At 48.7% G+C, this 23,985-nt stretch overlaps 1 protein-coding gene across 1 annotated transcript in view; it reads right to left on the reverse strand.

Moving 5' to 3' along the window:
* The window catches only part of LOC106728937, a 49,596-nt gene extending 26,235 nt beyond the window's left edge, over window positions 1-23,361 (reverse strand). The window contains exons 1-3 of the mRNA XM_032485275.1: window positions 23,159-23,361; window positions 12,831-12,913; window positions 4,456-4,626 (exon numbers count right to left, since the gene is read on the reverse strand). Of these exons, the coding sequence (XP_032341166.1) occupies window positions 4,456-4,626; window positions 12,831-12,913; window positions 23,159-23,230 (326 nt within the window). The 5' untranslated portion in view covers window positions 23,231-23,361. The remainder of the gene's footprint in view (window positions 1-4,455; window positions 4,627-12,830; window positions 12,914-23,158) is intronic.
* Between the last annotated feature and the right edge of the window lie 624 nt (window positions 23,362-23,985).

The raw sequence follows: 23,985 nt of genomic DNA on the forward strand, positions 1-23,985 counted from the left end.
TATATCTTCCCCAAAAAGAAGGAATTAACTCTTCCCCTTTCGAGTGCAGGCTGGACTTACTGATTTGTCTCTAAGAACAGATGATGGCACAAGTGACAGAATGTCATTTCCGACATGATAGGAATTTTTCGAGAAAAAAGTGAATTACTGGATGTGACATATTCAGCACAGTGGCCGCCACAGAGCAGGGACAGACCATCACGTCTGCAACATTCCGCAGGTCTGCTCTCTGGAACAGCCCTGAAATTTCTCTTTCCAAATGAGATGCTTTGGAAATGTTCCCAAGGTGTGGAAAATAAATAGGTATCTGCAATTTTAGTTGACAGGAACAAATAATCTAAATTCTTCCAAAACCTATTGTTTGATAGTGTGGCCTTTGTAAAATGAGCCAGGACAGGCTATGTCGTCTTGTGAATGAGATCACGTGGTGAAATCTATACTGAATTCACATTTCAGCGTAAAACAATTTAAGCTATTTATTGAAATTCACAGGAAATGTGAGAAATACACTTACATAACTTTCACTTAAAAAAATATAATGTTAAGGCTGTGTCTATTATATTCTAAAACGTGATTTTTGGAAAAGAAATAAGACCTTTCGCTGAGCAAAATGAATGTTGTTAAATACTGGTTAATGTTGGTAAACATGACAAGTGAAGGCCTTAAGCTTGGAAGTTCCTTAAATACGTTAAAACATTAACGGTAATGTTACAATACATTAAATCCGTAAGAGGGGGCAACCAGAGCCAGCCTCACTGACATGTGACCTGTGCAGTCACATACATCCCCACGCTCAGAAGGCCCTTGTGCTGGGTTTCGTTTTCTGCTCTTTGAACAAGGCACCCCATATTTTCATTTCACCCGGCGCTCTGCAAATCATGCAGCCAGTCCTGGGGGTGGTAACTGTCAGTAGGGAACTGCTATTGCTCCAAGGGTAAAAGGACATTTCAAAACCATCTGGGCATGTTAGGAAATACACTTAACTTCTTTGTGTCTCATACTATTTATAGTAAAATGCAACCGAAAACATTTCCCTTTGGCTGTGGAGGCAAAAGGCGTGTTCTTGTCAATAAGTCACTGAGGCTATCACAGATTTTCACTCACTGATGCTATTCACACAGATCTGAAAATAACCAGGTGGCTCATGGTTCCACAATGCTTTCAAAATCAGATAGCAAATCCTGTAAAAATATAGCAGAACTTCTTTAAAATACCTCATTATGCAGAGCTGGATGTGGTACCAAGTACACCCTAAAAACATATAGCAGAAGATTCTACTATAAACTACATTAGACACATTGGATACACTTCCCAAACGCAGAGCAGTTTTGCTCTTTGAATTAAAAATAAAAAAACCCAAACTAAATTGATCTGAAGAGTTGGCCATCACTCCTTCCCTTTTGCCCATGAAAGCTGATGGATTTTAACCTTTAATTATAAGCAACCTGAGAGCAACCACAGCAGAATGCCTCAGGCAGGGCAGATCCTCGGTGATGCCAGCAGCCATTAGCTAATGAATTATTAGCGATTAACTTTCAGGCTAGTGAGGGAGATTGAGATTTCTTCTCTTCTCTTTTTGGGCCAAGGACAGGGCCTCAGAATCCTTCCTGGAAAGCACTTGAGAAAGTGATTCCTCTTCATAGGAAATGCTTAACCTGTGTCCCAGGCCCACTAAGCTCTGTACATGTAGCCATCCTTTGCATTCTCACCCCAAACCGTCCTACAGGTAGGTACTTTTTTTTATCCTCATTTTACAGATGAGGAAACTGAGGCATAAAAGCAGTGCAGTTCCAGAGTGTGTGCTTTGATTGTGCACGGAGCTGGGTACCCAAGTGTGAGTTAGGGCTGGCCACAGGAATAGGGGTATAGCCTCCCAGGTGGCAGGAGCAGCAGGGACAGAAGCACAGAGGCAAGAAGGAGCAAGGTCCGTTAGAGAGGAGGAAGGTGGTCACAGGGCTGAGCCATGGGCGTGTGAGGACATCTAATACATTTCTTAGAAAGTGCTGTCACTCTGACTCTTCCTGGGGAAGAGGAACAGGATTCCTGCACTGTTACCCTTTCTAAGCAGTGGTGTGAAGGCTCAGCTCTGGGCTCCGCTGCAGCCCGGCAGCGGGAGGCGGGGAAGCCGCATGGTCAGGTCTGGTGAGGTCCCTGGGATGCCGTCCCGGGTGCCTGCAGCTGACCCACAGCGCCTCCTCCGTGCGCAGCAGAGCCCTCGTGGCTGACTGTCCCTTCCAACCGATGCCCCAAAACCCCGTGCTGATCTTGGGGTTTCATCCCTGACCACGGGTGAGAATAAGCCTTTTGAGGAAGGAGTCAGGGGGTTTGTCTGAATGAACGCGAGATGTGATTCAGCACCGCCTGCAGAGCGCTCTGTGCAGACCGGGCAGGAAGGGGCCTGTTCACTTTCTCGGGATGTGCTGGGCAGGATTTCCCCAGCTGCTGTTTGTGTCTCGGGGGATTTCTCAGGGCTCTGAAAACAACACTTCCCTGGTTGGGAGGAATATGGGGGGGAGGATGCCAGATGTATTTTGAATTCTTTGAAATCTCAAAGCATCTAAAAAAATTAATCATGGTGGGTAGGTGTGAGAAGTTCTTTAAAACAGGGTACATTTTCCCCCAAAGCTTAAAATAGAACTTTTCAAGGGAAATTAAATGAAAGTATAAAAATTTTATAAATGTTCTTCTTCCTACAAAACAGAAGCACAATTCCCCCACCCCCCTAATTGTCATCCATGCAAAAGCGGGCCTTTTCCTCTGCTGGTGTAGCGACTACCTTATGTCTTTTCTTAAATCTTCTCCATGGCTCTGGCCCGCACTTTGTATGAAGGCCCTGCTGTTAACTGTGGATAGCAGAGCTTCCCCCCGGGGGTCCCACTGTTTCCCATAAACCTCCAGTGTCTCTGTTGACCACCCCCACCCCTACTGCTCTTTGCCAGTGTGGGACTTGTGAAAGGCTGTCACACATGCCCTGTGCCTGTTTCTTTCTGGGGAAATACACGGAATCCTATCTGAGGTGCGCACGTCCCTGGGGAGTGGGGCCCAGGTCAGAGAGCGCCCCTCCAGGCTGGGCAGGGGGCACGCCCAGGGGAGAGCGCTGCACTTGAAGAAACAGGCTGCGAGTGGAAGGCCTGCTTCTGCCATTTCCTCTTGGAGGACTTGAGGCAGGCACTCAACCTCTCTGGGCTTTACCTTCCTCATCTGTGAAATGAGTTGTGAGGATTAAGCAAGATGACGTGTGCGACGTGCCCGGCCGGTGCTCAGTTCTGAGAGCGCCCAGACTGGGGTGGGTGTTCCCCTGGCGCCCGGGCTTGGTGATACGCTCTAGTCTAGTGCTCTCTGAACGTTGCTGTGGCAAGAAAGGACTCAGAAGCTGGCAGGCACAGCTCAGTTCCAGCAGATAAACCTTGACCGGCCCCCGAGGTGACTTTCTCCCATGGGTCACTGTCCTGGCATTCTAACTGAAGTTCAAGATTTTTTGTGGTCAGGGGGTCACACCCCTGGTGCCCTGTGTCCGGTCCTCAGGGCCACTGTGTCCCTCACTCAGAATCACATATTCTCTTGCACCCAAAGTCAGCTGGTGGCCTGGCCAGGAGGCTCCTGCCACTGCCCCTGGTTTGACCTGTTACCTTGGAAACTGCACGAGGTCAGAGGCCCCCCAAACCAAGGGAGAGGAGTGGGGGCAGGGAGGTGATGAGGAGTGAGGCGCCACCCAGTGGGTGGCCCACGGGTCATCTTTCCCACTCTGCTGAGGGGATCCTTAGCACACTGTCAGCCTCTTGGGCACCCACTCCGCCTTCTCTGAGAGGAAGGGAGTTACCCTTGCTCCCATTTCTCACTTGGGCAGAGCTAACACATAAAGTATTGTAAGAGGGGTGGGGTGGAGGAAGAGGGCACATGCTGGGAGTAGGACAGAGGTGACCTGGACTTTCTCCTTCCCTCTCTGCACACGAAAGGTCCAGGCAGAGGTGCACACACGCACGTGGATGCTCCGGGGAACGGGAAAGACATTGACACATTGCAAGTAGGCAGCTGTTCTACAAGCCAGAGAGTTAATATTGCACCTCTGTTGTCATAGCCTCCCCTAATCTAATGCAAATGTTGAAGTATAACTGCGTATTTTCCCAAAGAGAAAAATGATTATCATGATAATTGACATTTACTCAATTACTGAGTTTCTAGATTACTGATTTCAAATTTGTTTCTGTGAATACATTATACACTTTTTAGCAACCCAAGAGGTCAAGTTCAAGTTGGAGTTCTTTTTAGAGGATAAATTTTCTGTACTCCTATTGTCCTAGTTTTCCACCCACTACATGTGTAATGTTATGCCAGGGACGCAACATCTCTGAGTCTGACTTGTCAAATAAAGGGGAGTCCCTGCAGTGCTCTCAGGAGGTGGGGAACTGTAAACAAATTGTCTTTTAACAGAGAGGAAGACAGTGACGGTCTTACCTCCGCTTGGCAATGGCCAGCCAGTCCCTGAAGAGAAGGCGGTGCCGCTCCTTGGTCTCGGGGCCCTGGGTCAGCACCGCGGGGCTATGGAGAACAGGCTCACCCTGCTGGTTGGGCAGGTCCAGCTGCAGATCCAGCTGTTGGGGGGATGCTGCCCGCCCCAGGCTTTTCCTGTAGGGGAAGAGCGGGAATCAGTCTCCAGGGAAGAGTGATGACAGGTGGATAGCACATGAGGAGACACGGCTCAAAACAGCAAATCACTTTTTGGCTTAACTAGGGTGGAAATTAGGAGGGGAAACAGTGAAGAGGCTCATTGCAGACTGTTATTCTAAAGGCTGAACTTTAAACACAGATTTACAATGAAGCACAGTAAATCAAGTGTTGTTGGTCCTCCTTCAGTGAATAGCTCATAAATGCTTAGAGTGTAACCATTAAGGATTTCGGTGAGAATTTTAACCTAAGGCAGTGCTTCCCAAACTTTTTCGTGTCACAGCACACACAGTAAATGCCAGTATTTATATCCCACCCGGGGGTTAACAGAGGCTGCAAAGGGTTACTGGCCCCCCCGCCCCAGGCCTCTCAAAGCCACCTCCAGAGCCGAGGTGGACAGCGTGGTGGCATTCCTGTCACTCATTTGTGGCACACGGGTGGGACGCTCTGACTTAGTTAATGAGGAAATGTTTTCCCTGAAGGTTGAAATGGTCAGGTTTAGCCCGCTGTGAAATCTAAACGAACAGTTCTCCTCCACAGCGTGACTTAGCAGTGGTGCGGAGCGAACACCATTGCGCGGAGCAGGGCGTCAAGTTGATGACTGGACTCCAGGACCTTCTCCCTGCGATTCCTTCAGGGCTGGGACTCCCACTTCCTGTTTCTCGTTCACAGCCTGTTCACTTCCTGGTCATCACCCAGTTTCTGGCAGAGATGGGGGACCGCGCGTGAGTGCGTGCGTGCGTTCATGCGTGCGTGCGTTCATACGTGCGTGCGTTCATACGTGCGTGGCACGCGTGCGCCGAAGGAGGGCTGGAGAGCCGGGCGACCCTTCTCTGCAGCTTTGAAATTAGGCGGCAAAGATGGCTCCCTGCTTGGCCTGTTTTGTGGTTGCTTTAAGTTTTGCTCACACCCACCTCCTTCCATCCTAAAGACAGCACTGCTGACTCTTGGAGGCAGATCTTTTATACAGGGAATCTTGTGTTTAATTCAGATATGGTGTTTGAATAAAGCTGTGTTGAGGCTTAGGGACACATTTCTGTTATTTTAACCCAAACACGCACATTTTCAATACCCACCATTTTCCAGAAATCAATGACGTGGCACGAGTCTTTGAGCTCCCTGATCAATAGTTCCCACTCGTTAGTACCACTCTGACTTCTGACCTTTCCACCCACCACACACCTCCCACTGCCTTCGCTTAGCTTCTCTCAACACGAGCTGGTGTCCAGAAATGCTAAGCCCCAAGTAAAGTCTGGGGGGTTATGAAGTAGAGCATTTTCAACTCGTGCTGATGGCTAATTAACTATTTAGGGAGGGAAACAGGGTAGAGAAATTGGGACTCACTACAGGAACTGGAAACTAGAACTCTCTACTTTGTTGATAAATGTCTTTTGGTTTTCTTTGAGTTTATTTGGGAAAATGCCTGATAATTTCCATGCATCTGAGGGATAATAACTCACTAGTATAAAGCAGACTTTATTTCTCTGGTTACACCCAGGAGAGCCTGCTTCCACTGCCTGACCCAGAGGTTGCACCCTCAAATGCCCGAGGGGCCAGGCAGGAAAAGCGAATGGTTGAGGGGAGTGATAAGGAGCAGTGGGGACTGTGGAAAATGGCAGAAGTCATGCTGTATCCAAAGGAGCACCAAATAGAAATATGGGTCCATGTTACTGCTAATTATTTAAAAAGCCAGTAAGCCCAAATTTGATTAAATGTTAACTAATTCTAAGCATTTGTTTAAACACAATAGGGGGCAATGCTGTGACCTCTGGCAGAATTCACCGTAGTCACCTGCAGATTTAGAGCACATGAAAACATTCAGATGTGTAGAGCCTCTGATGATTTGAGCTAAATATTTGAATATTTAAAATCTGATGTTATAAACCACATTGAGAGTAAAAGGTCTAAGTCTCTCAGATAATTATTCATTTGAGCTTTAAGAACTGTGGACACATAGATAATCCATGACCAGTAAAAGGAAGTAGGTAATGTTTCTTTTTTCAATTCACTGCTCTGCCAAGTGCTTTTCCACAATTCAATCTTGGTTTAGACACTTTTCTTTTTTTATCTCTCCTTTCACTGCTCTTCCTCTTAACCGCCCCCTTCCTCTTTTTTTTTTTTTTTTTTTTTTTACATTCTTTGAGATCCCAGAGGACTGTACACTCACTGGGGCTTTAGTTTTCCTACAGACAGAGACCAAGTCTGAGTGACGTCATGAAAAAAAAAAGCACCTCATGTTAACCATATTTCACAACAAAGGCGCCTCAGTGCTCTCACCCGAGGGGAAATTTTCAAGACATACTGAAATAGGAAACCAGTGATGTAGCAAATATACGGTGAATGGAAATAACGTTGCCTTTGCCTTTCCACGTAGTGATGTTTCCAGTGGAGAGTGGGGCCGGATGGTGGCTTCTCACAGTGAAAGTGCTGGCTGCCTGCGCTTGCTGAGACCTGACCTGCCGCCCCAGAACCTGACCCAGATTATGATCGAGTATATTGGGGCCCCGCTGCGTTCAGAGTCAGTTCCTGGCCCGGGCAAGCTTTGGGAGCATGCTGGAAGATGGGGGAGAAAGAGCCGTGGGTGTATCGAGGAAGCGGAGTGAGGGTGCTCAGAAAAGTGCCATTCACTGGAAGGTGCAGGCACCGTGTTACTCTAGTCCTGCCCTCTGCTGTGAACTGCCTCCATCTGTCTCCAGGTTTGATGTAAGGAATGGAGAGCGATGAAGCCTTCGGCAGTTCTCTGAGTGACTGGTGACTTTGCAAGAGGAACAAAGTGCTGTTCAGTTGATCTCAGCAGTAGGAAGCCTGAGCTTGAGACCATACTTTCCAGGGGCTGGGGCTTAGCAGCAGCTTAGATGTAGGTCCTCTGTTCCACACAAGCGGGGGTTGCCTGCATTTGTAGTCGCTCTGAGTGAAGTCACGTGCACATCTCTCCCTCCAGCCACGTTATTTCAATGTGGCTTCTCCTGAAGTCTAGTTGTAAGTCTTGTCCGGCACTAGGGTTCCATGGTCTCTGCTCCTTCCCTATTTTCTTGCTATTTATTTTCAAACTTGACTCCTACCTATGGCATGGGTTAGACTTTCTTTCAATGGGGCTAACATTTATTCAACACCTGCTATGTGCCAGGTTAACCTCTTTACGCTCATTCTTTTCCAATCCTCACATTTCTCTGTAATTAGACCCATTTTACAGACATGGAAACTGAGGCTCAGTGGTGTCATCTGCAGATCGCAGAGCTACCAAGTGTCAAAGCTGTGAGCTGGAGTCAGGACTTTTTCTTCTCCATTGTCCAGTTGCACCTCCAAAGTATTTCTCATTCACCCCTTTCCTTTTCATCTTAGTTGCCATTGCTGAAGTTCCAAGCCCTGGTGGCACATTGCCTGCATGACTTCAATAGTTTCTCACAGTTTCCTTGCCTCAAATCTTAATTCTGCTGAATCTCTGAACTCCTCTATCCTCTGCATTACTATCTGGAGAATTTTTTTTTAATGTATAAGCTTGAACCACTCCCAGACTTAAAATCTTGCTCTTTCTGAGGTCCTCTGGGCTCTGTGTGGTTGGCCTTGGCCCTTCTGATGTTTGCCAAGATGCCTCCTCCACATTTCAACCTAGGGACCACGTGTCTGGACTGGGTGACTTCTGCAAGCCTCTGTCATCTAGTTCCCTGTGTCTGTCTTCTCTGTTGTCACACAGATTCATTTCTATACCTCCAGTACAGTGCTTGAATGCAAAAATGCACGATGAGCGAATGAATGAATGAAGCAAAGATGTGACCACATGTGAAATTTTATGTGCCTAGCTTAGTTTGCTTTCCACTGAGGTTATCTGGAATTATCTTGTCCTTTACCAACTTATCACCCATAACCAGTTTGTAGCCCATGGGTCAAATTGTGGAGTGATGGGAAAAGGCAGCAGGTGGTGGAACCACAGGGAAGCATCAGTCTATTGGGGGCTCTTCCCGCAAGCAGACACAGATGTGTGAAGACAGACACCAATAAGCATGGTTACAGAGTGGCCTGGGCAGACTCATCGCACACAGCCTCTCCATCCTCCCAGAGACTCTCCAAGGCCAGCACGCTCTTTAATAATGAAAGCAAACCTTTGCTTAGCACTTACATGTACCAGCCAGTGTTCTAAGGCTGATTCAACCAAGTGAAAATTTCTTGACTCTCACCTGGAATTATATCGAGGGTCTTTTCCTTTCCTTTTCCTTTCTAAAACTGTATAATAAACAAAAGTCAGTGTATTTATTGATGCCCTACAACAAATGGCAGCTACTATTTATTCTCTCTCTACTGGGTGCCTGGCTTTTTTTTTTTTAATGTTGAAATATTGTTTGGGGGTAATAGTAAAATGACCTTTCCCATGATGTTATCATTAGTTCTCCAATATCTTTTCTAAAATTAATAAATGGCTTTCAGAGAGTTTAGAGTTCAGGGTTCTTTCACCTGCATTATCTCACTTGATTTTAATTCTCATCTACCTTGTGAATCGGGGTGGGAGGTGGAGGAGAAATCCTCGGGCCCTATTTACAGATGGGCAACCTGAGGCTCAGAGACATGAAGGACAGAAGAGATCAACATCAAGGGAGGAGGAGGTAAATCCAGGCCTCCATTCTCTAAATCCTATGTGAGCTTCGCCCTTTCAGTTACGTTTATTTTGTTGATGTCTTCATAGATTATTATCTAGAAAGCCTCCCGCTTGTGTGAAGACCGTGGATGGAATGTGAGCTGAGGGGCTGGCTGTGGGCTCAGGGCAAACACCCGCGGAGCGCAGCCTGGTGGACCGCGACAGGTGCGCACCCGGGGGCAGGAAGCCGGGCTGCGCGCCTGCGCGTTAGCTGGCCCTGGACCTGCCTGCGGCTGGCTGCGCAGCATCACTGTCAACGTGGCGCTGCCAAGTCTCACCATCCCAGCACTTCTCTTGGTGTGTGTTAAGAGACTTGGGTAATCTCGAAGAGGCAGAAGCGGGGCGTCTAGACCAGTAGTTGTAGGTCAGCGTACTCTCAGCTAGCTTTGAAGAGCTTTATATCCTACACGAGGATTTCCTAAAGAGGAATCCGAGGGTGACTTCACGGGGAGAGGGGATATCATTTAAAAAAATAAAATCAGATTCTCAGAGGGCTTCACGTCCCCTAATTGCTTAAGATTCACTATTCCATAGGAATTTCATGAATATATAAATAATGTACTACATCCAAAGTGGAGTGATATGCCAGGTGTGGTGATAATAGATAATCTATTGTGTTCACGAAGTCAGATGGTATCTCCTGCTGCCCTTCAGACGAGCCATCCTGTACTTGCAGAGGCCCTGGCCAGCCTGGCCAGCTCCCATTTGTCTATCAGTATCCAATTCATTCCACCTCCACCCCCCAGCGGCTCCAGCTCCCTAGGGCACACTTGGACACTTTCTGGGAGCCTCCCGGAACCTTGCTCCGGCTCTGACACTTAGCTCGCTGTCCTGTGGTTACTTGTTCCCATGTTACTACCTAGGGGATACATCAAGAGCAGAGCCTTTGTTGTATCCATCTTTGCATCCCTGGTGTCCAAATGTGTGTCAGGTAGACAGAAGGTGCTTAGTAAATTCGTGTTTGATTGACAGCCTGGAAGTTAGGCTATGAAGAGCAGACATGAAATCAACTGTGCGCTAAATCAGGTCAAAAGATGTGATTAGCCTGATTCACACAGGACTCATTAAATGTCATATGAAAATTGTCACTTGCATTTGAATGGTGTGGTCATCCTGACAAATAGGGCAGAAATTCCAGTCACTTACTGAGCACCTACTGTATGCAAAGCACTCTACTGGATTCTCTTCTAAGAGGATGTGTAAAATCTGTTTGATTCCGCCCAGCTCATATAAAGTTTGAGGTCTGGAGCCTGGTCCCACAGCCAGACCCCCCAGTGTGCTTGCACCTAGAGACTCTCCCAGGTAGACTGCATTTCCGAAGACTACACATCTGGTAACAAGGATCAATTGGCAAGATAACCGGGTTTCTTTTATACATCACTGGAAGGAGAACAATTGGATTGAATGAGTCAGATCGTTTGTTGATCATGGACAGTAGCATTGAAAGCACTGGGTAAACCAGACGCTAACGTGCAGGCAAAGGTATGAAATCTGCCTGCGTTAGTGGAAGACACACACTTTACTTTCATTTGCTGCCTGGAATACCGTGAACCATACAGCAGTTTTACTCAAGACCGACCATCATCTGACACTTCTATAAACCAGATTTTCATCCCTGATTTTTCTCATCCTTCCCTGCTGTGGATGTTAGCTTATGACAGATCATTAGTGTCCTCATAGACTTTGAAATCTATATTTGAAGTTTAAACCGCTAAAGGTGATTGTCAAAATCACAGTCTGTGGGTTCAGGGATTTACTCCCTGCTAGCAACTTTAAACCATCCCTAACCACACCCTCAAGGGCTTCTGCTGACCTACAGCCGCCCTGTGATGTGTGGGCATCTTTTTCTGAGTGGGGGGTGGTGAGGAGTGGCCTTACCAGGCAACAAATACTGTTGGGACGCTGTGGTCCCTACCAGGCATCTTGCCCTCCAGCACGCCAAGTGTGTTACGTGGGCTTTCAGTCAACTTTCCCTTGTGTTTGGAGAACTTCAGAAAGTGGTCTTCATCTGCCTGATGAAGAAAATTAGTTTCCATAACTTTCCCAGAGAATTTGCCATCACCTTTCACATCTTCACTTAACTCCCCATTCTATGTGCCCACATGTTTGTGACTGAGGGTCACTGAGCACAAGGTCCCAGCTCAATGACCCTCAAGCAAGCCCCCTAAATGGACAATGCTCTGCTCTGCTCCCAGCCCCTTCTTGGCACCCTCCGCCCCACCCCTCCGCTCCTAGGATACTGATCATCACACCTGGCTCCATTGCCAGTGAACCCTTCTGAGGTTCAGCAGCTTCTCTAGGTGAGGCTGACTCAGTGGAGTTGGAAGCTGAGTCTGTAATGTCCCTTCAGGCCTTCTCTGCCCTCCTATCTCCCCCATCCTTTCACAAAAGTCAAGACATTAAACCTATGACTCAAAGGCACCCTTCAGGATGACAGCTGTGACCTTCATTCTTAAATGACAGGAGATAGTGAGGGAAAATGCTATCTGCCACCAAGAGCTGTGGCTTCCTTCAGAGTGCTTCTAGCAGAAACTGCCTGTCTACAGTAGCTGAATTTTCACATTCAGAAAGGTGGTATGCTGGCTCTGAGGGAGAGAGGGAACACTCTACAGGGAGTCTCTGGGCTCTGCACACAGCAGCCAGACCTCCAGCAGGAGTTGGGGACCCTCTTCATGTGACTGAATAGACATGAGTTCCAGGTGTTCATGGCAGCCTGGAATGGGGGCTCTGTGCCAAGTGTGGGGTCTGGGGGATCAGAGAGAGACCACCATATGATCACAGGGGTGGCCTCCTTTCCTGGAGGGCACTCTGGCTTTGCCATTTGCTGTCCACCACCTGGAGTGGCCTATGTTTGGTCATTCCCCCAGGGTCCTTGGCCATGCTAACCCCACTTTGCGCAAAAAGTTTTAGGTAAGCCTAGAGACTTTGGCATCACCCAGATCTGAACTGGGATTCCAGTCTTTGTCATCTGTGTGGCAAGTTACCCAATCTCCCCCAGTCTTGTTGGAACAGTAATTGGATCCACTTCCCAAGGCGAGTTGAGGGGCGATGGGAGCGGCATCGTGTGGGAAATGCCCGAGAACCGGCAGCCACTCCACGCTTGCATTCTGCCCAAGTTACCTCGTGGGGTGAGTGAGGTCCTAGGGAGCGACATCGATATATCCAATTTGGGCCAATTCAGCCAAGAAAAGATTCAGTTTAAACATCAGTCTTAGATCTTTTTTTTCACTTTTGTGACCTGTTTCTTCCCTACTCTGGGGTTCTTTTCGGAGCGCACCCTCATGACGCCGAAGCAGCCGGGCGAGTCAGGGAGCAGCCCGACGCGTGGCCCCGGCGTTGCCCTGCGCCCGGGAAGCAGCTGCGGCTCCGTCTGCGCGGTTCACCTTCGCAGCACGACTGCCCTGCTGCGCGAGGGAAGGTGCCCTGGAGAGACAGGCCCCCGACGAGCGGTGCGCGGTGAACGGAGAGACCCAGGCCTCTCACTGGCTCCGCGGGTCCCCTGGCGGCGGGTTCCCTGCGGAGGGTCGTCTCCTACCTGGCGGGTGGCCACGCCTTGCTTAAAATCCTGCGCAGTCGGGCCGCGGGCGCTCGAGGGCGGTGCTGAGTCAGGCTCCGGAGCTGCGGAGACAGAGCAGAGCGGGGCTGACGAGGTCTGTCTCTGCGGGGAAAGCCGTGTTCCCAGGAAACACCAAGTTCCTGCGGAGAACGGGAGCATCCCGGAGGCGCGCACCTCCACGCACGGACCGCCCGGTGGAGCTGGCCTTAGCGCCCTGTCCCGTGGCAGAGCAAGGAAAGGGGGCTTCTCACCCGGCCCCCGCCACCTCGCTCGGTGCAGCTGGCTCAGGTCCCTGGGTCCCGGCCTAGGCTCAGTCCACGAGTCCCTCTCTAGCCCTCTCCTGGCCCATTCCGGGTAGTCAGGGGCCTTGATTTCTGCGCCCAGTTTAGCGACGCCTCTTAACACTGAACTGAGGCTGTATTTGCAGCCCCTTTCGTGAGTGGCAGTTTGACAACCATAAGCAGCACTTTGGCTTGGTTTCTGCAAAATACAGGTCACCAGTGTTTTCTCCACTGCGTGCAGCTGTGTGTACCTTAATGAGTCTTTTTTGGCGTTTTATTGAGAAAGGCCACAGACCCCTGCCGTATGTTCTGCTTTAATGGGGGGGGGGGGGCGTGTCTTCTCTTCCACTGTGCTTGCACCCTTGATTTACTCCCCCCAGTTTGCAGGCAACAAGGACTCCCTGGCAGGGAATGGGGGAAGCACCTGTTCCCAGACTGGAGGCGGCTAGTGCAGGAACAGAGGGGACTGCGCGTCTTCCTGGCACCCAGTGAACCAGGCCTTCCCAGTCTGGGCTCCTGGTGATTCAGTGATCTGCTTCTTCCTAGGTGTGGCGTTAGATCTCACTGTAAATAGAAATCCCTAAATATCGGACCCTCTGATAATCAAATGCAAAAACTCATTCCAAGATCAGACAGAAATAAAGCTCATTGTCAACCATCATGTTGACCCTGCAAGATAAAGCATGTTGAAGGAGGGGTATGGTTTCCAGCCTCAGGCGAATTTACAGGGAAAATGAGGAGTCAGGGTATCTATGAACCAAAGAAGGCAGAAGGCAAAATTAGGGTGAGTGTTCCCTAGGGAGGATGTATGCTGGGCTGGGCCACCTGTCCCTAGGAGCACCATGTGTCAGGTACATGAAGAACGCATGTGACTGAACTGCAAAAAGGACAAAGGAAGTGGCTTCTAAGAGTGTTGGGAGTGAAGAATGAGAGTTTGGGGAAGATTCACCAAAATCTCATCATTCTTTCCCTGCTGCCCTTTCCAAAGAGGCAAAGCAGTAGCGGAGGGAAACACAGCTTTGTTAGGGAAGTGGTGAGCATGAGAATGAAGCTGGCGCAGGGCCTGCCAGGATCTAGAGGCGAGTGGGCAGCACCGCGCTGTCTCAGGGGTACACACGTCTTGTCTGTGCCAGCCATTGCCCTCTGTGGGCAGGGCGGACTTCTGAGTCATCAGCCAGATAGAGATCACATTCTTTGTTTCACTCAGCTCCCCTGAAGCACGGGCTGAGTTTCCTGGCTCCAGACATGTTGGTGTGGCTTCCAGCTGTGTCTGCAGGAGTGCAGATTGGCCCCGGGTGCCTGCCTGGAGGCGGCATCATGCCAGTTTTCCACCTCAACCTTTCTCGACCTGGCTTCATGACAGTGAATCCTGCTGGGATCCCACAGGGCATCAGAGGGTCTGAAATACCCTGTAACTCGTGCCCTGGGCTGGCAGGCAGAGTGAAATGGAGAGCAGGAGAGAGGGATGCCTGAGAACCAGGAGGTCTGCGCTGGGCTGTGGCCACCTGCCCTGACTCACCCTGGGAGCCCAGCCCAACCACTGAACCTTCCATTTGGGGCCTCAATCTCCTCATCTGTAAAATGGGCACACCCCAGGTTTTCTCCTGCTCTTCCTTGTTCCCATCAGGAATAGGATATTCATTTAAGTCCATTTTCTAAGTCTTATTTCTTGTGAAATGAAATACTTAATTTTCTTCTAAAGGAAAATGAAAATATCAGAGGCCAGGTGGGAGATTTTTGGGGGTGGGAGTGAAGGGTTACTGTGCTGATCTTGGCCCTCAAAATAGTCCTACTGCTTTGCTCTTTAAAATGTTAAGTATTCTTAAGAACAGTATTTGAGTAAGTCTATTGTCTAAGACTTTCATCAGATTCTCTGAGAAGCTGATGACCTGACTGCCTTGAAAGTGGCTTAGCTGTATTCCCCACCTGATAATATGTCCCCAAGGCAGGGACCATGTCCTCTTAATCCATTTTCTCTCCCCAGAGCCTCCCAGCCTGGGGCCAAGCGTCTGTAAATACAAGAAGTCTCTGAGGGAGCAGATAAGCTTTAAGTCCTGAGGGCAGGGGCACGCCTGCTCCCCCTCACTGTCTTCCCAGCACATGGATGGCCAGCAGTTTAACTTCCAATGAGTTCACTCACCAAGTAGTAAACATGTAAATCCAACCACAAGTACAAAACAGAAATACACACTGCTGGAGAGAGTGGAGGGGACCCGGGTCCCAGATAATGTCCGATGTCTGTGTAAGACATAACTGTAATGGCTTTCATGTGCCCTATTTTCATTATAGCATTGGAGGAAAAAAATAGGAGTTTTTATGTTTATGATGGAGATTAATGTGCCATCCACTAATTCTCGCACACCTGTGAAACACTTGCCCTCTGCCAGTCATTCTTTAGTCAATACTTGCGGCATCCGCCATGTAGCATCCTGCCCAGACGACTGGCAGGGGACAAATGAAGCGCTGTCCTCAGGGAGCTACATAAAAAGGAAAATACCTGACCCACAGCACTGGGAAAAGTGCCCAACTATGAAAAGGCCAACGGGAAATGCTCAGGGAAGGAGTTTGTTGAACTAGAGTGGTCAGGGCAGGCTTCCTGGAGGAAGTGGCTTATGAGCTGGACTAGAAATATTAGCAGGATTGGGCAGCCAGGCCACAGCTCGACTTGGGAATGGGTGGGCATTCTCAGGTCCAGGTAATATATTATCAGTCTGGCTGGAGGAGGAAACAAGAGTTAAAAGCTGATAGGAAGGCAATTTCACACAGACCATATCTGACGTTAAGGAGGTGACCACACGGGCTAGGTGGGTGGACACATTTTAGCTCATTCTGGAAGAGATCATGATATCAATCAATATATCTGTCATCAGCTTCAGACCCCGCTTCCTGCCTCGCGTGTCCCCGGGCCAGCCCTCCTGCTCGCTCACCCACACCTCAGCATCACTGCCCTTTCTAAACAGGTGTTGGGCAGAGGAGGAGGCGCAGTGGGACTTGCCAAATGACCTTTAAAACCCAAGGTTTTCTTGCTGTTTATAAACACAACTCTGCCCCTACTCCTACACTGAATTCTCTATTCTGTGCTCCCTCTAGAAGCTAAATCGTCACAGCCCTGGAGGCTGTGCGCCTCCTTCTGGTTAGAGTTGGTAACTACAGCACCCAAAAGGCCATTTTTCTGTACCTCTCTAGGAAAAGAGCCAGATCAAAATGCCCTGTGAGTAACAGTTAGTATTTACTGAAGGCTTCCTGCATGCCAGGTACCTTCCTAAGGGATTATATAGACCGTCTCATTTTCTCCTCATAGCAACCCTCCGAGGCCGGTACTGTCATTATCCCCATTTTATTCACGAGGACACCGAAACACCAAGAATTCAGAATATGCCCAAGTTTGCATAACCAGGAATCAACCAAGGTGTGCCTGCTGACACAGAGCTGACTCTTAACAATAGGGTGCAGGACTTACAGTTCTTATTGGTACAAGTTTGTACCATGGCGATGCTAGTTATTGAAGAAAATAATGTGACAACCCAATTGTTTTGAAGGGTGCAAATTGTTTAACTCACAAATGTTAAATCTACTATCTGCAAGCCCCTGGTGATACTACACAATGAAAGATAGTGTTATAATAACAAAGTTACAGTAACTCACAGTGTGGCATCAGTAATAGGACGTGTATTCAAATAATCATAATACAGAGAGAATGTTCTAGAAGGATGCTATGGCTGCCATGGGAACACGGGGAGGAAACGTGATTTCTGGCATGGAGTTGGGACTGGTGGAAGCAGATCTGATAGAACTTCCTGGTAGAGTGACCTCTAAGCTGGGCCGATGATGGAGAAGATGATGAGGATGGTGACAGGAGGGGGTGAGAGGCACGTGGTGGTGGAGTGGGTAGTTCCAGCAGAGGCAATGGGGCAGAAAAGCAGAGGGTGCTCAGGAACCCAGCTGATGAGTGAGGCTGCTTGGAGCTCAAGGCAGAGAAAGTAGGTAAGAATGGAAAGTAAGGATGGGCCAGATCAGGAAGCAATCAAAAATTTCCAATTATATTATAAACAGGGAGAGCTCTGGGTCAGGAGAATGATGGAAGCAATGCATATGTTAGGTGGTGCAACAAAACTGTGAGCTGGACCAGCTTTAGGGAGAGGCAGAATGTATCTAAATAGGGGTAAAGATACATGCACCCCAGTGTTCACAGCAGTACTATTTACAACAGCCAAGACATGGAAGCAACCTAAATGTCTGTGACAGATGACTGAATAAGAAGATGTGGTACATATACAATGGAATTCTATTCAGCCATGAAAAGGATGAAGTAATGTCATTTGCAGCAACGTGGATGGACCTAGAGATTATTATACTAAGTGAACTAACTCAGACAGAGAAAGACAAATATCATATGATATCACTTATATGGGGAATCTTAAAAATGAGCTGTTTTTCCTCTGCTAAGTCACAAAGTAATTTACAATAGACAATTCTCTTGTTATTTATCATTAAAAGAGGACCAAGATAGCAGAGAATAGCCTGTGCCTTGAGAGGTTTGTATCCAGCTATGCACAGACTAACCATGACCTTGGGCAAGTTCCTTCACCTCCATGCCTCCGTCTCTTATAGGTAAAAGGGCAATAATGATATAGTACTTTCCCCACTGAGTGATTATGAGAATCAGACGAGTGCTGTAACCAGAGTGCTTAGACTGGCGACTGGCACTTGGAGAGGGCTGTATATGTACTTGAGATTTTTATAAAGACTCTGAACAGTAGGTTTATCTTTTTGAAAAGCTTATGGTGAAAAGAATTCCATTCTCTGTTTTCTTTCCCATTGCTTCCCATTTCACATTGCCCCATATTTGTCTCTCTGTCGGGGAGACCCTGAGCAAATTTGTTACAAGTAACAAAAGGAATGTTGTACTTTGAATTATATCTTAGTTCTGTGCCCCACAGGAAATAAAGTTTCCAAATGAGCAAATATTTTGTCATTTTAAATGTTTTAAGGAAATCAGTTGTATGGGCGGAGGGTACAGAGCTGTGATCTCACTGAGCAAGACTGTTGTTCTCACACAAATCCTTCTATGAAGTTAAAGTTTGAGAACCAGATTGACCCTTAGATTTGACCAGACGATGCAGAATCAATGAATACAGACCAACTTCCTACAGAGGAGGCGGAGGTATGTGTGATTTCAGCCTGCGGCTCAGCGAGTCCTCAGGCCCGGGTGTGTTTCCAACTTTGTAGGACTGTAAGAGCATGTCCCACAATTCGTGAGTGCCCTGCCACTTGGAGTCCACGCCAACAGGAATTTCAGAGCTCCGTACGCCTGGAAAATTGACAGGGAGATGGGAGCAGAGATGTTCCTGGACGTCACCCAGCAACACTTCCCTGGTGGCACCTAGCATCACTATGAAATCAGTTGGAATCACAAGTTAGAAAGCCTTTGACAAAATATGGCCTCCTTTCTAAGACAGCCTGAGGGATCTTCCCCTTTTGGGTGTGCATGCGGAGTGATCCATCTAAAGCAGCAGAGCCTTCTTCTGAATTTCAATCAGCGATCCTTGGATTTCAGACAAGTGGTCATCGTGATGTCAGGCCTTTACTCATATGGAAGTGGTATTTCAGCGGCTGCGACGTGTGCTAACAAGGAGTCAGGTCCCAACAGGACTACCACCCCAGATCTGTAGGCGGCCCTCCCTGACACATGGAATCAGGCTCACTGGGCTGACAGTGTGCCCCCAAATGTCAGGGGTGATGATGACAGACACTTAGATTGGGGTGTCACTGTGGACTGACTCTTCATTCCAAATAACTGTACACTTGAGGTCACAGCTAGCAAATTCCTGGAGTCAAGCCAGCTGGGTGGCTATAAAAAGTAGAACAGTCTGGCCGACATCAGGCCCTCATTGGTAGAACAGTGGCTGATGAAGCCGGAAACCAGATCAAGGACCACGTGCAACCTCAGACCTGGCTTGGGGATGGTGGTCTGGCTCGTTGTAAAGACTAATAATGGATGTGTCACGGTCTGACCCAAGTGACTGCCTACAACCAGGGTGGGGGAGGGGCCCAGGCCATGCTGTGAGGGCACCTCACTCTCCCCAGGGACTCTCCCTGCCAGCTCTGTGTGCATGTCCTCCGCTCCACCCCTCAGCATCCCATGTCTCAGACGACTACCAGCCCACACAAACTCGCTTTTCTCCCACTGATTGTCTCTTTGGCTTCCTGAGGGAGCTCCCAAAGGGCTAATTCCTTAAATCCCTATTGCTGGGATAGACACCGTGTCCCCACTCCCACCTCAGCTGGCTCTGCTTCCCCTTGTGGGATGGAGCCGGTGCTCCAGCCTCTGGGGTCCGACACACAGAGCCCCTCTTCTCTGTCAGAGTCTGGGGGATGGGGCACTAGCTCCGGGCGTTGCTGCGTGGCTGCCGGGACATCCTCAGGTGGCATTTGTCCTGGTCATCACCCCTTAGGAATTTCTTCTTTGCCTCGTGCAAAGGGCTTTGCTCTCCTCCTGGTCTCTGGTTCTTACCTAGTGCTGTCACCACCTCCCATGAACCAACCCCGGAGACAGTCGGAGCTGTGGATCCTGGTCCACCAGCCCCCGGGGAGTGAGGCTTTCTGCAGCATAATAACGATGCTTCCTCCGATGTTCGGAGACCGCCGTGGACTCAGAAGACCGGGTGCTCCAGCATCCTGACTGAGCCGTCAGTATGTAAATCAGAGGGTTGCTGTTATGAGTCGTGGGCCCAGGGTTTGGCCCAGGGCTGGGCACACTGCACGTGCTCAGTGAAATCGAGACCTTACAGTTTTTATTCTCAGCATTATCCCTGGATGGTTCTCATGTGAACAATGGCAAAAGACCAGGCAGTCATGACAAGGTGACCACAGGATGGGGGTGGGACACCGTGCAGGCGGGTTGTGTGGCCCATGGGTACCAAGACAGACGCAAGGGCAGCTGGCTTCTCAGCCATAGGTCACAAGAGGTTGTGGGCTCCGTGAAGGCCTTCCTTGCCCCGGCGGTGGATGGACAGGCAGCCCAGCATTCAGCTCCTCGCCTCTTCCAAGGCCAGGCCAGTGCCCGTGGGTCCCCCAAGAGCCCACACTTGCTCTGCTGTGGGTTCAGCCTTAAGAGCAAACTCTGCGGTCACGTCCTCCGGAGGGCGCTACACCCACTTCTCTGGAGGTCTCCTTGGGGCACAGACTGCACAGAAGGTCTAGAACAATCCCATTCCTGATCTTCCAGGCCCTCCAGGCTCTGGATCCTGCCCACAGGACCCGTGAACACGACACCCTGGGGGCATCCTTGGAAACCGTCAGACTCCTTCCTGCCGGGCCTTACCTCTGCAGAACACCATGTGCCTTCACCAGCATCAGAGAGAAGACAACTCATGACAGAAGAGTTCTGCGTTTTGTCCAGAGAGGAGACCGAATCGATGTACTGCAGCCCCCTCCCCATTCTGCACCACGCCCTGGTCCTTCCTCTCCATCCGAAGAGCCCTGAAGGGGCCCCAGCATGGGCGGTAATTAGAGCCTCAGGCCTTTTCCTTGGTGGCCTCCAGCAGCTTCCCCTCTAGCCTTTGTTTTTATAATTATTCCAGGCTGCCGCACAGTGGAAAGAAATGTAACTACTAAAGGGAAAAGCAGGAGATAAGAGTTCATAATCACAGAGAAACAGCGAGAAGGAGCAAGGCTCTCCCCCAACCCTCCCCCCTGTGGGGCAGAGGGGGCGCGGGAGGGGCTGCATGTGTGGAGCCATCGCTGCAGGCCAGTGAGCCGAATCACCTCTTTCTTTCAAACCAAACGGGTTTCCATGTGTCCTCTGCATCCACCTATCGGTTCTTCCAGAATCTGATACTGTCCAAATTTTGAGGTCATTATCCTCAGCATGGGAATTGTTTAAGAGACTAAAGCAAAAATTTGGGCCACTTTTGCTTCCACTCAAACATTGGGAACACAGTGTCTAGAAGATTCTTAAAAGAGGCTTATCTGAACTGAATGCTGCTGAAATGATAGGCCATAGACGACTCTTGCTTTTATAAGATGATTTAAAAAGTTGAACTCTCAGGCGGAGGGTATAGCTCTGTGGGAGAGCGCGTGTTTAGCATGCACAAGGTCCTTAAAAAAATAAGATGAACATTAACAAGTGTTTTTCTCTTTTTGCAAATGAGTAGCTAGTTATTAGCTAGTAATCACTTTACCTACCTTTTCCCCCAAAAAAGGTTTGTGCATGTGCAGCGGCCCATGTCGCCCACCCCCTCTCCCTAACCTGACAGCCAGCCTTGTTGATTTCTGCCTCCAGAATAGCTCACAAGGCTCCCCATCCTCTCAGCCCCAATCTGGGCCCGTGTCTTTCCTGCTCCTCTTACTGCAGGAACAGCGAGACCCATGGGTGTTCCTGCCTCTGCTCTCTACTCCCTCCAGCTCGCACCCTCAATTGTTGCCAGATCATCATTTAAAACACAGATCTGACCCTTTCATTCTCCTGCGGGAGAGCGGTTTCTCATCACCAGGAGCGCAGGCCTTTCATTCCAACAGCACATCCTGGGCACATCTTCCTTTCACGACCCAGGCTGGTGGCAGGATGCTCCCCTGCCTGCAGGTCCTTCTCTGCCTGGCAAATTCCGATGCATCCTATAAGACTCGGCCCATGTCATCTCTTCTAGAAGCTTCCCTGATTCCCCAGGTGGGAAGCCTCCTCTATGTGCTCCCCTTACACCCATGCACCCTGCAGGTGGGTGCTGATTTCACTGAACCTGCGAGGATCCTGCGCTGGGCTCCTCCACCTGCCATGGGCTCCTCTGTTTGGCCCACCCAGGGTCCTACCTTTGCATACATTTGATCTATGCTTGTCACCTGAACAAGTGTCTGAATGGACAGGGCAGCTGCTAAATGTGATTACAAAGGAAAAACAGCCCCTATAACTTCTATTGCCAAGAACACAGGCCAGCTGAGATCGAAGATTCCCAGTGGGTCTACTTCAGTCAGTGTTGGGCTCTGGTTGTCCCCAGTGTCTACACAAACCCTTTGCCTTGTCTCTTGCAGGGCAGTTGAGTTCTCTCTGACAACTTCTGCCCTGAATCTGGGCCAAGAACAAACGCTCCTGCGGCCCCTTTAAATATGGCTGAGGTGATCTAAATTTAAACCTCTCATCCCTTCTTCCCTTTGCTCCAAGATATATCATTTCATGTAAAACATTACGGGGTTGTCTTTAAGAAAGAAATCCACTCCTTAAATGAATTGAAGTTTCATTTCCTTTAAGAAGTGTTAAATTAATTTAACATCAGCAAGCACTTGTTGATTTCAATTTAACATCATTTGTAAATGACTGAACAAATCACGATCATTTAACACCGTAAGTCTGGCCTGGGTCTCTGTATGCGGAACTATGATCATTCTTGATTGTAAGCTAAATTCAGAGATTTCTGTTCCCGAAAATAGGAAGACTTATTTTTTTTCTCAACTAAATGTTTCTTTTTAATTGAACTTTAAAAATCACTTAGAGAACTTTGTCACAATATCCAATATGATTTACCCCTGGTACTTAGAGGAAGATCTAAAAACAATAAACTAGGAAAGGACGGAGGACTTTCCTCCAACTTTGGAGGAGAGGTTTAGATTTTTGGTTAGAATAGGATATACTAACTCTTAGGGTTAACAAATGTTCTTACCCATGTGGCTTCAGTTTGAGATTTCTAAATAAATATTTCTTTAAAAACTTAAAAAAAAAAAAGAAATATATGCTCATTGTAGAAAAATATAAAATATGGATAAAAATAGGGAAAATACAGAATCTATAAAAATTCCTATACCTCCGCTAATCATGGTTAACATTCCAGTACAGATTTTCCCAGACCTTCCCACGAACATATTCTTTTAGACGTCGACATAAACCAAAGTTGGGTCCATCGGTATACAACAGTCTAAATTATGGTCTTTGAGTTGGAGACTATTTTTAGCCCCCGTTGGGGTGGCGACTTGCCATACTCGATCCCCTTAGTATGTGGGTTCCCAGGAAGCTTCAGACTGAAGTCTCCTACTTACCGTGTTCTGCGGAGCGGGGACACCGTCGCAGCTTTCCCCAGGGGGTGCTCTCGGAGACCGGGGACCAGGCATGGTGGTGGACAGCAAGGACAGCAAGGAGCTCCAGGAGAACAGGGAGCTGAGAGTCTCATGATCAAACTGGACCCACCGTGCACCAGGCGGAGGTGCTGCGAGGAGGCCCAGCTCCAGGCAAAAGTCTCGAGCACTACGCGCATGCGCCTGCGCTCCCTCTCGCTCGTGCGCTCTCTCTGCCAACTGGCTAGAAAGTAGGAAGTTCTCACTCCTTTCTCTCCCTTGTTCTTTTTCACCCTAAACTTGAATTGCCCGGCCAAGTTCTAAAGACCTTCATGCCACAAGGGTCTGTTTTCGGCAAATGTGACTTACAGGGGCATCCTTGCGATCAGTCCAGGACCTCTCATTGCAGAAGCTTCACTCCACTGTTGGGCACTGTCACCCACAGGAACAGCGTGGGACAGTGATTGAAAACCTGTGCACGGCTCCCCTTAACGTGAATGGAAAGTGGCTCCCTGAGCGATTGCTTTTTATAGCGCGCACAGGTGGCTGGACCACAAGCCCCTCTCGTGAAGGCGGAGGGCTCGCGTCTTGGCTCTGTTAGGAGAAGCCTTTTCAGAGAGAAGACAAGCTCTAATAAATGACCTGCTCTCTTCGGGGAACTTGAGAGCATTAATGTTCTCATTTTTTTCCCCTGGTGAATAGCAGCTTTTTACGTGAGTCAGGTCTAACTGGTAATAAGCAGAAAACATATTTCTCAAGAAATTTCCATCAGTAACTGTTAGAGTCATTCAGAAGCTCCTTCAGGATTTTAG

This window comes from Camelus ferus, chromosome 8 (assembly GCF_009834535.1).
Source record: "Camelus ferus isolate YT-003-E chromosome 8, BCGSAC_Cfer_1.0, whole genome shotgun sequence".
In the NCBI taxonomy this organism is placed as follows: Eukaryota; Metazoa; Chordata; class Mammalia; order Artiodactyla; family Camelidae; genus Camelus; species Camelus ferus.